This window comes from Cyprinodon tularosa, unplaced genomic scaffold (assembly GCF_016077235.1).
Source record: "Cyprinodon tularosa strain WSP-4 unplaced genomic scaffold, ASM1607723v1 ctg120, whole genome shotgun sequence".
Taxonomy (NCBI): Eukaryota; Metazoa; Chordata; class Actinopteri; order Cyprinodontiformes; family Cyprinodontidae; genus Cyprinodon; species Cyprinodon tularosa.
The window spans coordinates 3,904,906-3,921,730 of NW_024038004.1; the positions used below are offsets into that span (position 1 = coordinate 3,904,906).

Below are 16,825 nucleotides of genomic sequence, written 5' to 3' on the forward strand. Positions count from 1 at the left end.
AAAAGAGCAACAAATACCTTTTTGTTCTTTTAGGTAATCTGAGTTTTCTGCCATCCAGAGCGCAGTCTTGATTTTGACTTCATTGTCACTCAGCAGATACTGAAAAGATCAAGAAGCAAAACAGAACAGGAAATATAACAAGTTAGTAATTATGGTAATAAAACACAAAGATCTTTTTTTTAAATTTAACAGTTTTAAGAGGCCTGGTGATCCGTGTTCTACAGAAACCACTTAATGTGTACAGAGTCATATAAAGGGCCAGCGGTACTGATCTTTAAACTAGAAGAGTCAGAGGGGCTTAATTGCATGGGCCAGATCTTCAAAATATTTTATTATATTAAAGCATGTGGAAAATAATACTAAACTGCACACTGTGTTAACACTAGGTGCAGGATATCAAATGTAAATACTTCCCACCTACAAAAAAAAAAAAAACGGATTTGCAGGCTTAGTTTTTGCATCTAGATTTAGAATATTGCAAACTAAAGTGCAATAATGTCTTTTTGCATCGTGGCTTTAAAGGTTGCATTGGTACAATGACGGAATATAAAGACACAATCATGTGAATATATTTCTGTCAAAGTAACAATAGCAGAATAATAATAGTGGGAAAAATACGCCTCCACAGGGCGGCTCAGATTAACCCATAATTAAACCAAAAAGAAAAAAACCCTGCCATGACTGACATGAAATATTAGGCGGCATATGTGGACATTTTTATTATTTATAGTTAATACTTAATATTTATAACAATTTTCTTATGAATGTAAAGAAGTACAAGTGATTTGATTCCATTTTAGATGGAGCATTGATCTGAACAGAGGTCAGAGGAAGGTACGTACGAAATCTATCTCACTGTCATCTATGCCACTCAGGTCCAGCTCCCCATTGTCAGTGATGTCATCTGTCATGAACACAATTATCACAATTATTAAAGATCAAGATTAGAGAAGACTCAAATAGAGAAAAATAAAATGTAAAATTCTGACAATAAGTGATTTATACCACAATCTGGGTAAATACTTCATTCTGACTGGCAGCTGGATGTGTGTTAAAAAGTGATATGAGACACCTAACAAAGAAGTTCTGGTCCAATCATTATATCAAATTATTGCCCTAGCTCCAAATGATCTCATTGGGCATAATCCCTTACATAATTTCCACTGGATTTTATTTCCAAATAAAAATCCAGAGAACAACTTCTTTGACTTTACTTGCATTTAAAAAAAATAACTTTTTCCTGATAAAATTCTCAACTATTTGATTTGCTGAAACATTTTCAATGTGCACTGAAAACAAATGTCCACACCTTTATCTGTGTAAAGTTGTTATATATTGGATATTGGAAGAGGAAACACTTTGTTATACATGCTGTTTTAGAGCAAACCAAATGTACTTTAGTGGCTGATATGTCAGGTAAGTATGATGGTCAAGCAAGGACTGAGGTGTTTTAAGCTTCATAAAATTGACCAGAAACTAGCAAAACCTTGTAAAATTGGGCCATCAGTGTTAAACAACATGAGGTGATGATGGTTGAAAAAGGTTTGCAGCAATGGGCCGCAGGGTCTCTGTGGATTGAGAATCCGATAAATAAAATTAAAACATGTTAATTGTGAACAATATATGCTTGCCAATACCATAATTACCCCCATCACCACTACGGGCCACTCAATCCACAACAATGATACAAGCAAACTGCTCACCAACACTATGGCATGGTCTATACACTAAAAACAGGGATTTAATAAAAAAAATAACATCTCTCCAAATCCCAGACTGCTTAGAATGTCAATATTTTCCTCCTTATTTACAACAAACTGAAAATCCGGTCAGAGTCCTGATAAGGAGCAAGTGTACAAGCTTTTTTAAGACAAATTCTAACAGTTTGTCCAGAAGTTCTATAGTTATATGACCTTATTGACAGTTATTTTTGTAAAGTGTTTTTACACAACATGTTGTGAATTGGTGCTACATATCTAAACAGAATTGGATTATTCTATTACGCAACTGCAAGACAGGAAAACCAGAAGGACAGATGACAGAAAATAAACCTGGGAAAGTGGAACTTTAAAATCTGAGTAATATTTCCAGGAACTTAGCATAACTACTTAAGAACATTTCCTTGGTTAATATGGATTTTTTCCCCCACATACCTTTCTCCACATCATCTACGGCACAGTTGCTAATGGACTCCGAGAGACCCAGAGTGGCTGATGAGGACATTCTTCCCAGTATGGAAGCCAGTGTGGGGCCTTTTCGCTTTGGAATATTCTCATTCTCCTGTTGGTTCTCATCTTCCTCTGAACCTTCCTTCTCAAGTTTTATTAGAGCTTCCAGGGTGATTTCATGGAGTTCCTTGCCGAAGTGCTTAGCCACAGCCAGGAGCTCATTGCTCTCGGTCATTTCCTCTGTCCCCTTAGATGATGTCGAGTTCAAGGCATCACTTAGACACTCTGAGGAGAGAAAAACATGATGGGTGTTAGGAAGATGAGATGAATTTAAATAAGCTTATCTAATTAACAGTTTATGTAACACCAACTGCTTCAATTCTTGTGCAGATTTTATCTTGAGCTTGGAAGCTTCACTGCGAAAACGATCTAGAATTAAGTAAACATTTCTTAAAGTAAGCGTATTTACCCTTAATCTGAGTAGGTAAATAAGATGTTCTGCCAATGGTATGAGTATTTTTACTCTTAAAATAAGAATTAGATTATATGCACTTGAAATAAGACAATGCTTGTTTTTTCTTATTTTAAATTTGAATTTTCTTGTTCCATTAGCAAGGCCTCTCGCTTACTTCCTCAATACTTTTTCCAATGTTGATATCAGAACTAGAAAAAGATTGAAATTGACTTTGTGGCAAGGCAACACATAGCTGACATAAATACATTTGAAAATAAAGAGAGTGGAATAAACTAATGGTAGTTGTATAGTCAAATAGATGGAAGCCTGGTGCCCGGCAGAAGTGGTTGATGGTTTTCTATTGTTTTTGATCAGCAGCCTTCAAATGGATGTGAAATATATAATAGTGACCTTAGAAGGCAGAACAGATCCCAGCCCTATTTTATTTTATTACCTGAGAAATAAAATATTTTCATAAACCTTTTGCAATGCACTAAAAGGCCACTAGGGGTATGAGTACCCCCGTTAGGATTTACTAATCTAAAAAACAGACAACATGCTGTGGTCGGTGTTTATCTCATACCAGTGATCGATTTGTCTCCATGAGTTATTACCTTCTTTTTGAGTTAACAGCTTAAATACAGAGAAATCCTATGTTTTCTGGTTAATTAGTGGGTGAGCTGTGATTTTAGGAATGGGAGTGTGATTTAAATGAACCACAACTGACTGTGGGCTGTTTGCAGAGTGTCTGGTCTTATGACCAGACAGACAATCGTACCATATGGTTGCTATTTTGAATAAGATTGCAAATACTAGTTTTATCACTCTGAACTTTTATTTTAATTTTTAAATTCACTTTATAATATTTACCAGGTCTAGTAGTGAAAATTGATTAAGTTATAGTAAAATTTCCAAAAAAAAGCAAAAAAAAAAAAAAAAAAGAAAGAAAGAAAATGAACTTTTTGGGAATGAGTATGACCTGGATGACTGAGAATCTTCCCCAGCATATAGTAACGATGCAGTCTTATTTCACCCACCTTCCTTTGTATAAGCAGCATAAACTCCTCTCAGTTTGGGTCTACAGCTCTCCAGCTCTAAATCTATTTCATCCTGGTACCCATGGATTTCATCTGTTTCAGAGGTAAAAGAAGAGGAAAAACAAAAAAAGAAATTATCCCAATAACAAAAGGAAGTACGTTATTTATATAGGACTTTTCTTAGAGAGCAGCAGGCTTCACAGTAAGACTACAGTTAAACAGAATAAAAAAAATACATAAAATCTAAATAAAACAAATTGAAGACATACTAGAAATTACGTTTATGAATAAGATTCATCAGCAGTCTTTGAAAAAGAAGCTGATTAATCAGTCAATTCATTTAATTGATTTCAGATAATAAAGTTAAAAATCTTGATGTTATTTTTGATCAGGACCTGTCATTTAAATCCCATATCCAAGAGATTTCTAGAATTTCCTTCTTTCATCTGTTAAATATTATTCAGGGGTGATGCTGAGAAACTAGTCCATGCATTTGTATTTCAAGGCTGGAATATTGTAATTCTTTACCATCAGGAAGTCCACAAATGTAGTTACAAGCCTTCAGCTGATCCAAAATACTGCAGCCAGAAAATTGTTTTAATGAAAATTAAAAAGAGATATCATATGTCTCCTATCCTAGTTTCTTCATTGGCTTCCTTTTAAATCCAGAATAGAAATAAAATCTTCCTTCTCACATATAAAGCCTTAAATGGCCAAGCTCCATCTTATATCAAAGATATGATTGTTCCTTATGTCCCTAACAGAGCACTTCGCTTTCAATCTGCAGGTTTACTAGTGGTTCCTAGAATTTCTAAAAGTAGAATGGGAGGCAGATCTTTTAGTTTTCAGGCTCCTCTCCTGTGGAACCAACTACCAGTTTTAGTCTGAGGCAGACACCCTGTCTACTTTTATGGATAGGCTTAAAACTTTCCTTTTTGATAAAGCTTATAGTTAGAGTGGATCAGCTTATGCAGCGATATCTTTATAGTTATGCTGCTACATGCTACAAGACATAGGGACCCCTATTTCATCGTTCTGCTTAATTCTATCTCCTACTCTGCAGAATATGTTAGTTCAATCTCTAACGTTCTGCTCTCTCTGCATTTTCTCATAGTACTTTCACATCGTCTGTTTCTGTTTGGCTGTGACTCCATCCTGGAGAGAAATATCAGCTGTGCTGCTTCCATCAACACCCTTGTTTATAAATGCTGGAGATCGGACTGTTTTTCAGTGTAGTCCTATTGTAAATAAATATCCCGATGGGGAAATTCACTCTCTGCATTCACTCTCTCGCTGCCATTGTGTGGCACCAGGGGGGCTGTGTGGGGTTAAGGGTCAGCTCAGGAACCCAGAGTTCAGGCAGTGGGGATTGAACTGGGTACTTGTATATATACTCCAATATAAAGTACAGACCAAAAGTTTGGACACACCTTCTCATTCAAAGAACTATGAACTATGACTATGAAAATTGAAGATTCACACTGAAGGCATCAACACTATGAATTAACACATGTGGAATTATATACTTAACAAAACAATTGTGAAACAACTGAAAATATATCTTATATTCTAGGTTCTTCAAAGTAGCCACCTTTTGCTTTGATGACTGCTTTGTACATGCTTGGCATTATCTTGATGAGCTTCAAGAGGTAGTCAACTGAAATGGTCTTCCAACAGTCTTAAAGGAGTTCCCAGAGATGCTTAGCACTCGTTGGCCCTTTTGCCTTCACTCTGCGGTCCAGCTCACCCCAAAGCATCTCGATTGGGTTCAGGTCCAGTGATTGTGGAGGCCAGTTCATCTGGCGCAGCACCCCATCAATAACATTCTTTGTCAACTAGCCTGTGTTTGGGGTCATTGTCTTGTTGAAAGATAAATGATGGTCCAACTAAACGCAAACCGGATGGAATAGCATGCTGATGCAAGATGCTGTGGTAGCCATGCTGGTTCAGTATGCCTTCAATTTTGAATAAATCCCCAACAATGTCAACAGCAAAGCACCCACACACCATCACACCTCCTCCTCCATGCTTCACGGTGGGAACCAGGCATGTAGAGTCCATCTGATCACCTTTTCTGCGTCGGACAAAGACATGATGGTTGGAACCAACAATCTTAAATTTGGACTCATTAGACCAAAGCACAGATTTCCACAGGTCTAATGTCCGTTCCTGGTGTTATTTAGCCCAATAAAGTCTCTTCTGCTTGTTGCAGGTCCTTAGCAGTGGTTTCCTAGCAGCTACTCTACCATGAAGGCCTGATTCACACAGTCTTCTCTTAACAGTTGTTCTAGAGATATGTCTGCTGCTAGAACTATGTGTGTCATTGACCTGGTCTCTATTCTGAGCTGCTGTTAACCTGCTCTTTCTGAGGCTGGTGACTCACATGAACTTATCCTCCGCAGCAGAGATGTCTCCTTTCCTTGGGCGGTCATCATGTGAGCCAGTTTATCCACCCTACTCCTGCACAACACAACTGATGGTCCCAACCCCATTTATAAGGCAAGAAATCCAACTTATTAAACCTGAAAAGGGACACCTTTGAAGTGAAAACCATTTCAGTTGACGAACTCCTGAAGCCCATCAAGCCAATAGTGTGCGAAGCAATAATCAAAGCAAAAGGTCGCTACTTTGAAGAACCAGGAATATTAGACAAGATATGATGTACAACACAAAGTGCGTGATTTTGAACATTGAACAATTTTGAAATGGGATTTTTTCCTATATCACCCAACTTGTCTGGTGTGTTACGCCTAGCCTGGGTGCCATTCCGAAATTAGTCCCGCCCACAAGGTTTGAGGTCGGGAAGTTCGGTCTGGCATTGCTCCATAGTAGCGCGAGTATGATCACCCACTCTCAGGCGATCCAATCAAATTGTCAGGGCGGGCTTTATACGATGATGGACAGATGATCAACAGTAACGTAATCAACCACGTGACCAAAGCGCGCTTGGGTGACAACAACAATGCCTGCCGCCGGAGAGTTGAGGTGAGTAGATTCTGCTATTAGGTCTGTTCTAGAAGATATCGACAGCAAATTAATTTTAAAAGAGGAACAGAGAAACGCGATCAAGGCTCATCTTCTTATTCTAGGCGTGCAACTGCACGCTTTGATTTTTGTTGACAACTATGCTCGCTTAACATACGTCACGCACTCCGTTCCTCTTATTGGTTGTAGGTCTATCCAATTGAGTGCAGAGGCATTTTTTTTTTCCTTATTCGTTCAAAACACGCCCCATAATCACAGCTCTATGGAGCAGTATCAGACTCATATTCTGACTAGAATTGAGTAGGACTACGTCAGGCTATGCTAAGCCATCCTTACAGTCAGGTTTTCTCTACTTTCTGTACCAAATACAACTGACTAAAGACTGTGGTGAAAAGTTTTGAATGTTGATGAATTGAGTCTCTGTAACACATCTGTTTCTGTAAAAAAGATTAATCTCTCTCAATAAGATTATTTGTTCAAATAAAATAAACTAAGCAAATAAAATGCACTATAGACTATTCAAACAACTTAGTAATGATATAACTGTAGGTTACAAATCAACAAAAAGAGCAAACAAAATTAGTTTGAAAATCAAGATGAATTCAGACAAACGTCAAAATTAAACTCATACCTTCAAAGTCTTCTATCTTTTTCTTCAGCTCCAATTCCAGCTAAAGTGAAAAAGCAAAAAACAATAATATATCAAAATATTTAGCTGATTCTAAACAGCAATAAAGGTTAAGAAACTAATAGTATACCTTCATAAAGAGAGTTTGGAACCAAGTCTTGTGCATTAGGGTAAATATTTTTAAGTTTGCTCATTTAAAGTGCAATTCACCCAAAGTTAATCACATAACCACATCCCCTGACAAATCCTGAAAAAATTCCAACAAAAGTGATCCATCCCAAAAGACCGCGAGGGGCAGGACTAAGTGTGGGAATGAGAGGTGGACGTTTAATGTAGATGGGAGTGGGGGCCTATGGTGGCTATGATGATGAACCTTTGATGGTTCAAAATAAGACAACTGTTTGAGCTAAGAAATCTGTAAACAAGAAAATGTAAAAAAATAAAATGCACAGTAACATTAAAATAGCACCAAATGCTCACGGTTTAGCAGGGAAATGTTGAAAGACACATTATAAAAGCACAAAAAATGTGGTTTTCTTCTTTACAATCGCAATTTTCAAGATTAGTCCGATTCTATATCAGATAAAGATAACAAGGGTCAGTATAAGAAAACTGTTTTTATATGCCACTTTTAATTGGTTTAATTTATTAAGCAAAAGAGCCTTCTGAATGACCCTACTGTGGTTGACAGCATTGTTTAGAAAGTTAAGTTACTGTAAGTAGATTCTGTAAATATAAAGCTTTTAATAATGTAATTCCTTAATATATCATTTATATGATGTTTTAATTTATTTCAACATTCTCTAAAAGTAGGCAGTGAAAATAGGGTGTGTGAGTAAATCAAAAAACTGAACTAATGTGTCACTGTGTGATTATTTACTTGAGTAACATTTTGACAAAATTTCTTTTAGAGTAGTTTTACAGCCTTGTACTTTTTACTTTTACTTGAGTAAAAATATAAAGTATCAACAAAAAAATAAACTGGCTAGTGGCTACTCCATCCATTTAATGAAAACAAGCTTGTTTTAAACAGATACTTTCTTCTTTTTTGTTCTCAGAGCTTATTGGTTAGTCTGCCGTGTCATTTACTGGTTGAGAAAAATACAATAGACAGTATACTGTAGTTAAACCTATTATTAGGGCTGGGTAAAAAAAATGGATTTAATCGATTTTGAATCGATTCCTTTACAATTTTGCAAAATCGATGTCTAGGGAATGGGATCAATTACTTTTATAGTAATGCGTGTGACGTTAACGCTCAAATGAGCAGGAAAGATGCACTCAAGATCACTTCAAGCCAGACATTTGCAAATATAGCCAATAGGTCGACTGAAGACATTAAAAAAAGGGGGCTGACCAGCAAACACCCTGTAGTTGTTACAGACAACGCTGCAAATATGGTTTGTGCAGTGGAGATAATGCAGCTCAAGCATTTTCTGCTGTGTCCCCTCTGTGTCACGTCTGCTTGCTCGAGAGAGGCTTCACTTTTTCACTTTTCACAAACAAGTTTGCACATATGAGACAATTTTGTTCACATCTCAAGTTTAAACTGTCTGATTTACAATTTTGCACTTTGTGTTTAAGGTGACAGGAAAAAATAAAATACATGAGTAATTTGAAACAGTTGAACCACTGTCATTATTGTAAAACAGATCGAATCGAAATTAATCGATTTAGAACTGTATGAATCAAAATCGAATTGATTCAGGACTTTGGCGAAAATATCCAGCCCTACCTATTATACAAACTAAAACTATTGCTTTTGTATGTTTTATAACAAAAAAAAAATCAAATCAGTTCTTATGATCAGATGTAGTCAGATCAGTTACTCATGCCTTTTTACCAAAGACTTTTTACTATTGCTGGAGTAAAAACATGATGAAGTAGTGCTACGTTTACTTAAGTACAATTTCTTGGGTACCCTACCCACCTCTGATTATTAGTCTTTGACTTTGAATTGATGATCTGTTATACAAACTTAGAGCTTCCACATCCAACAATCAGTTTCCATTAATTTGAAGCAGGTCAAATCAGAGTTTTACCGTTAACATATTTATGTTTATGTAGAAAGAGATGGAGAAGGTGATGAAGGAATGGCAGACATGGTCTGGAGATGTACACCATCTACATATGTTTGAGTAATAAAAGGAGATTTTACAGAAGGTTGAGTCATGTTGTTGGACAGCAAACTCATATTAAGCATATGTGACATCATACTGTATGTTGCAGCCCTTGCCTCCATCAGTAGTTTTTATTTAATGGTTTTGGATCAAATTATTTTCATTTTTTACTCTAGTTTTATTTTTACTGCAACCACATCATTTACAGCTCTTGTGATTTAGTCCCCACTGCTTTGCTTTTACGGGTCCTTTAATTTTGCTGCTCAGCTCTCAGTCAGCAGAACTAAGATCTGATAGTCTCTCTTCTTCGCCTTCAAAGCCATGAATTAACGCCTTTTGACAGCATGTAAAGTCTTAGCCTAATAAGGCATTACCGGGGCATAATTTTGCAAATTAGCATTTCTCAGGAATGCAAACCTTTATGCACAGGTGGACTGCATCACTGTTGTTTTTGACAGCCATCTCAGATTTAATCTTTGTGTTCGTCTTCAGGATGAAAATTATTAGTTTTAGTCACATTTTAGACGACTAAAACTTAACAAGTCTAGTTTTAGTCAGTTTTATGTTGCAATTCATAAAACAGCTAATCTTTATAAATTTGAGTAAAAACCAGATTCCTTATCAGACTCACTAGATAATACCAATGCTGGAGACACAAAGCTGCCATGAAGTTCATCACTGCTGTTGGATGGAAACCTTTGATTTATAAAATTGAAATAATTTTTTTTATAAATTAATGCCCTACTTTATTCAAAAGTATCTCACAAAAGATGTGACAATTGCAGATCTAGTTCAACATGTCACATTGGTTATAATGGCAGACATACAAGATAACAGAATTTACAATAATAAAAGATGGTTTTTAGACAGACAAGGTTTCCATCGCCAAGAAAATACTTCCTGATCTGCTAGGAATTATGCATTACACACAGATTGATCAGTCTTAATTTACTGCTTGTTACTGCTAGTCAGAGGTCAAAGTAGATTTTTATCTACTTTCTGATGTAAAAAAAAAAAAAAAAAAGATACAGAAAACGTCTGAATTAAAATATCTGACCAACCAACCATTAATGTTTTTATCCTGTCAACGAAAACTCACAGCCATGACTCGTCATGCTTTCGTCATCTAAGATCCATGTTTCGCTCGTTCGCTCTCATTATTGTTGTGGAGAAAAAGAACCGTCAATAAATTATTTTGTCATCGATCAAAACACTGGACCGCATCAGGTTTACGAGAATCATTTACTGAAGTAAGAATGTTTGTTGTATCTAATGTGGCGAGTCTTTTGTGTGAAAGAACAGAGTACCTGTTGTGATTTTTTCTTCTTCAGCCCAGCTGTAAAGCATGGTGGGTCACACTCTTGGTCTAGATCGACCTTCATAAACTCCTCAATGGTCAGCTGACTTGTTGGCGTGTCCTCAAATTCTGTCAGTCTAATTTGGAGATAAAGAGGGCATCAAGTTATAAAAAAGCTTAATGGCTCACCAAGACTGTATGCAGTTTAATAAAGGGAGGCATCCTCTATGTTGACAAATTTTATAAAGTTATAAGTATTTCTAAAATGAGGATGATGGTGTTAAAAATTTGGCTTAAAGGTATAGTGGAGGATTTTCATGAATTTTTTAAAAGACCCGCGCTCTCCACTGCATATGCACAACCCTGTACCTGCACCCGAGAGGAAAAGCCTATTAAACATGTGCCAGAGCAAGCACAAGCCCATGTGCCAGAGAATGCACAAGCCCATTCTCCTTGTGCACGCTCTGTTTCAAAGTTGCTGCTTGCATCGCTCCTACTAGCTTACTATCCAAAAGAAAATGAGCAATTTTCTACAATGTCAGACTCAACACTGGTAGGTGAAAATGGGGATGAGCACGTAGGACGGCCTTAAATAAACCTATCACCCGAATGATTGACCGTTAGCAGGAACACTTATTTTGATGAGCCACTCCAAACATTGACATCCTCCACTACACCTTTAATAAAAGACTTCTTAACGTACCTCTTCCTTAGTGTCGTCTCACAGACTTTCACTACATTGACTATTTCTTTGATGGTGCGACAAAAGTCGTGCAAACGAGCAGCAACAAGAAGAGCTGGAAGAAGCAAAAAGTAGTTTTTAACCAGAGGGTGTCAATTCATTCTTCCATACTGGAATTTTCACATGTTTTTACATTACAACCAAAAGTATATTTCATGGCATTTTTTATTTATTATATTATTATTATAGTTATTGTAAATTTCAGCTTAGCTGTGACAAATTTCAGATGGCAGCGTGTTTCGCTGAGATACGCTGAAGTGCCAAATAATAGTCAACACCAACAAAAGATCATCGGGTCATTACAATAAATTGAACTATCCTTGTGCAAAGAACAGCCATTGAAGTATTAAGGGGAGAAATTTACAAAAATGTTATTACACTTTTGTCACCTCTCTTACAGTTGTAGCCATTCAAAATTTCCCCACTTTCCTTGATGGGCCTTTGGTTGGTCTTTGGCTGGTCCCCTACAATTCCTTTTTAAACATCAATATTTGCACTAAATTATCTATCATGATTTATGTTAATTAACATTTAAAGATAAGCTTTATTTCCTGGTTAGACCCTGCAATTCAGTGAAAGTGTGGGGTCTGAGTACAAAAAAAATTATGCAACAGGGAGTCACTTCAGTGGCTGGAAGTTGGAGGGGATTTTGCTGGGAGTTGCATGGAAGTGGGCTGCCATTAGGCTGGCGTTTGACTAGGAAGGGCCATTTCGAATGGCTGCCTCTGTTTAAAAAGATTTATTTTTAAAGGGATGACTGTTGACTTGATTTCCCTTGAAGCCACATACATTCAAAGCAGTTTTCCTTTCCTGCTTTGTTCTGTTCCGTTACTCAAAGTTTAATTCCAGTGTTCATTAGCAGGAAAAGATCATCTGTAAAAAAACAGGCAAAGGATGACTTTTCTAATTGAAAATTCATTTTTGCAGAATACTTGGAAGCAAACTATGACTCCTCTGGACTGAGTGTTTCTCCCTTAATAATTCATGGTCACCAATTAAATATTTAAGTCTGGCAGACAAAAAACTAAACAAAACAGAAAAGGCATAAGATTTCAAAGTTGCTTGTAAATATGGGGAGTGGAAGAAGCGAATAATATGATCTTAATATATCAAAGATAAGGAAACATTTACACTGACAGAAAGCTGTGAGCACAGCAGAAATGCATAGTAGCACAAAACTTAGACTGAGGAGAAGAGACCTAGTCCATCATCTGCATCAAGTCAACTTAAACATGGAGTAAAAAAAGGGCCTGCCGCAGCATTCATACAAAGGTTCATTGTATTTGCTTTCTCCAAGCCAGTACCTCCGTAAGGAAAAAAAAGAAAAGCTTGATTAAAAAATAAAAATAACAAAAATAAAAAAACAGAAAAGGCAGAGGGGTGAGCGCAGACTCTATACTTCAATCCCATAGAGCAGGTTGGGGATGAACTGGACTGAGAGCAAAACAACCTCCAAGAGCTGCACATTTACGGGGTTTTCTACACATTTGGGAAGAACCTGCTACAGAATATTTTATTTCTTTCAATTTGTAGAAAGAATGCCATGAGTATGTTCAGTTGCTTTATCTAAGTTTAAACAAAAATGTTTGTCTTTAATTTGATTCTATGATTCCTCAACTCCAGCTCCTTATCTGGAAAAACTTGAAATATTAGGTTGTTCTAAAAACCTTTAACCTGCAGTATTTTTTCAGTTTTTCTGTTTTTTTTATCATGTCCTTCTGAAAACATTTATGGCACATGGATAAAAATCAGCAGAAAAACAATTTTTAATAAATATATGACTAATAAATCCGTTCTACAACGTTCTATCATCTTAAACTGTTCAGAAAAAGTTGTGTTCACACAGCAACAATGAAGATGCTGCAGGTCAAATGTTTGGTTCATAGATAGATAGATAGATAGATAGCATTTATTGTCACTGAACAGAATTCAACGAAATTTCCATTGCAGCTCCCGTGCAAAAGGTCAAATATATACAGTACAGACAAGCAAACACACAACAATAATAATAACAACATACACTACTAAATCAACTAAAGGCACTCAGCCATGCCAAAGAAGCAGCAGCAGGTCCAATCATGGCAAACCACAGAAAATGTGACAGTGCAAGGTGCAGAACAATATGGCTGTGTGTGTGTGTGGGGGGGGTGGGGGGTGGGGGGTGGGGGGGGGGGGGGGGGGGGGGGGGGGTTGTTATGATATGTGTGGGGGGCCCGGGTGGCTGGAATCCATCGCTATGGATCCAGCTCTCTTCTTGACCCGGTCTGTGTAAATGGAGTCCAGGTCTGGGAGGGGACATCCCACAATGCCTTGTGCTGTTCTCACCACCCGTGTCAGTTGTTTCCTCTCCAGTGCTGTGCAGCTACCATACCACACAGTCATGTTGAGGCAGAGGATGCTCTCGATCATCGCCCTGTAAAAGTTCACGAGCAGCCGTGAGGAAAGTCCAGCCCGTCTCAGTTTCCTGAGGAAGAAAAGCCTTTGTTGTGTTTTCTTCACCAGGTGGGAGGTGTTTGTATTCCAGGAGAAGTCAGACGTGATGTGGAGGCCCAGGAACTTGATGTTGTCCACCCGTTCCACCACTTCTCCATCTATGAGAAGGGGAGTGTGAGCCGACCTCCTGGACCTTCTGTAGTCCACAATGACCTCCTTGGTCTTCCCTGTGTTCAGCACCAAGTTGTTGGCTGAACACCACTGAGTGAGCTGCAGAATCTCCTCTCTGTAGTGGGTCTCGTTGTTGTCTGAAATGAGACCCACTACTGTTGTGTCGTCCGCGTACTTCACGACTGTGTTGGTGGGGTGGATGGCCACGCAGTCGTGTGTAAACAGGGTGAAGAGAGCTGGACTGAGCACACAGCCCTGCGGCGTGCCTGTGTTGAGGACCAGTGGGGACGATGTTAAGCCACTTATTCTCACCACCTGATGCCTGTTGGTGAGGAAATCTCTGATCCATTGGCACAGTGAAGCGGGCAGCCCCACCTCAAGTAGCTTCAGCACCAGCTTGTCTGGAATGACGGTGTTAAATGCTGAGCTGAAGTCTACAAATAGCATCCTGACGTAGGTGTTGGGATGCTGCAGATGGGACAGGGCTCTGTGCAGAGTGATGGAGACAGCATCCTCTGTTGACCGGTTCGCTCTGTAGGCGAACTGAAGGCTGTCCAGGTTTGTGGGGATGAAGTCTCTGATGTACCTCAGAAGAATCCTCTCAAAGCACTTCATGATCACCGGGGTCAGAGCGACGGGCCGGTAATCGTTCAGGCTGGTGATGGAACTCTTCTTCGGTACAGGGATGATGGTGGAAGACTTGAGGCACTCAGGAACCATGGCGAGCTGCAGGGACAGATTGAAAATGTCCAGAAACACTCCTGCCAGCTGGTCGGCGCAGGTTTTCAGCGTCTGGCCTGACACCTTGTCCGGTCCTGGAGCTTTGTGAGTGTTGATCCTCCTCAAGGTGGACGTCACCTGATACTTCTGTAAAACGAGGGGCTGGTGCTGCTCTTCCAGTTGGGGTAGATGTACAGCTTCTCTGCTGCCCGCCGTGTCAAAGCGGGCAAAGAAACTATTTAAGGTGTCAGGCAGGGTGGGGTCGCAGCTGGTCAGCTGAGTGCTGTGTTTGTAGTCTGTCATGGTTTTAATGCCTCTCCACATGCTTCGGGGGTTATTGTTGATGAAATATTCCTCAATCTTCTGTTTATACTGGAGCTTGGCCTGCTTAATACCTTTTTTCAGTTCCGACCGGGCCCTGTTATAAGCCAACCTGTCTCCAGACCTGTAGGCAGCATCCCGGGCTTTCAGCAGGGCCCGTACTGTGCTGTCCAGCCATGGTTTCTGGTTTGGAAACACTTTTATGGTCTTAACAGGGAGGACAGTGTCGGTGCAGAACTGAACGTAGCACAGAACGGACGATGTGTATTCCTCCAAATCTGCACCGTCCCTGAACACACTCCAGTCTGTATGCTCAAAGCAGTCCTGGAGTGCAGAGGAGGCCTCCTCAGTCCAGACCTGAACTCTTCTGATGGTCGGCTTAGTTCTGCAGGCCAGAGGCTTGTAGACAGGAATCAGCTCCGCTGAGATGTGGTCAGACATGCCCAGATGTGGAGCTGCTACAGCCTTGTAGGCTCCGGGGATATTGCAGTAGACCTGGTCCAAAATGTTATTGTCTCTGGTGGGAAAGTTTATGGATTTGTGGAATTTTGGAAACACAGCCTTCAGTTCTACGTGATTAAAGTCCCCCGCCACAATCACGGCCGCCTCCGGGTTGGAGTTCATCTGCACGCTGATCAGGCAGTATAGCTCCTCTAATGCTAACTTAGCTTTAGCCCTCGGTGGTATGTAGACGGCCACGATCACAATGGACGTGAGTTCTCTCACCAACTTGAAGGGTCTGCATTTCACCGCCAGATATTCCAAGTCAGGAGAGCAGAATGTTCCGACAGGGTGTGTGGCTGTACACCAGGCATTGTGTACATACAATGCTAAACCTCCGCCTCTACTCTTACCCGAAGCTGCAGTCCGATCCGCCCGGAACAGAGCGCGCCCCGTTATCTCCACCGCTGCGTCCGGGATATTATCCTCCAGCCAGGTCTCTGAGACAATAGTCACACAGCTGTTCATCCGGCGAGAAGTAATCCGGAGTCGCATCTCGTCGATTTTGTTGACGAGGGACCTTGCATTGGCGAGGAAGAGGCTGGGGAGGGCCGGTTTGTGAGGGCTAGCTTGTAGCCTAGCCCGCACTCCGGCTCTCTTACCCCTTTTTTGTTTACGCTGCCTCCTCCGTCGCCTTAGCAGTATGGGGGGAATGATCATAGTCCCAGGTGTTCGTAGCAGCTCTGGAGGAATAAAGTCCAGCTTGGTGGGTGCGTGAAGTCCAAACTGTCTTCCTATGTCCCATAGTTCTAATCTGCTGTAAGTTGTAACGGCTTCCAGTAGTGTGTTGAGCGAAAACATCCATAAAAACAGGCTAAAAAAAACGAAAACACGGGAGCTCCGAGCCGCAGCGTCTACACGCGCCGCCATAGCATGGGTGGCGCCCTGACACTGCCACAGAATATCACACACAAACCACCAAAAACACTGGATATGTGATTTGTAACAGCAAAAACAGTGGGGCACATGCAGGTTACAAAGGCAGTTTGACCAACAGCATCTTCGTAAAAAAAGATGTTGCCCACACGGTTACACTAAAATATTAGACCAGCATTCTGAGTTTTCAACACTGGGACTGATTATTTACACTCTTCCAAAACACTGGAAGCATTTGGATACAAACAAATAGGTTTAGGTTACACCTAATCTGATCTCTGTGGTGATGGGGCCTTAGATATGATCAACACTTCTAGTCGCCAGCAGATTTGACTGGTCATCCATTTTAAAGCCAACTTAGTGGATGCAAAG

The 16,825-nt window shown here is 39.6% G+C and overlaps 1 protein-coding gene across 1 annotated transcript in view; it reads right to left on the minus strand.

Annotated features, from left to right (window-relative positions):
* The window catches only part of LOC119776007 (transcription factor IIIB 90 kDa subunit-like), a 79,812-nt gene that overhangs the window by 11,639 nt on the left and 51,348 nt on the right, over positions 1-16,825 (minus strand). Inside the window, exons 8-14 of the mRNA XM_038274201.1 lie at positions 11,393-11,486; positions 10,700-10,826; positions 7,276-7,315; positions 3,660-3,752; positions 2,154-2,453; positions 843-904; positions 18-99 (exon numbers count right to left, since the gene is read on the minus strand). Coding sequence (XP_038130129.1) covers positions 18-99; positions 843-904; positions 2,154-2,453; positions 3,660-3,752; positions 7,276-7,315; positions 10,700-10,826; positions 11,393-11,486 — 798 coding nt within the window. The remainder of the gene's footprint in view (positions 1-17; positions 100-842; positions 905-2,153; positions 2,454-3,659; positions 3,753-7,275; positions 7,316-10,699; positions 10,827-11,392; positions 11,487-16,825) is intronic.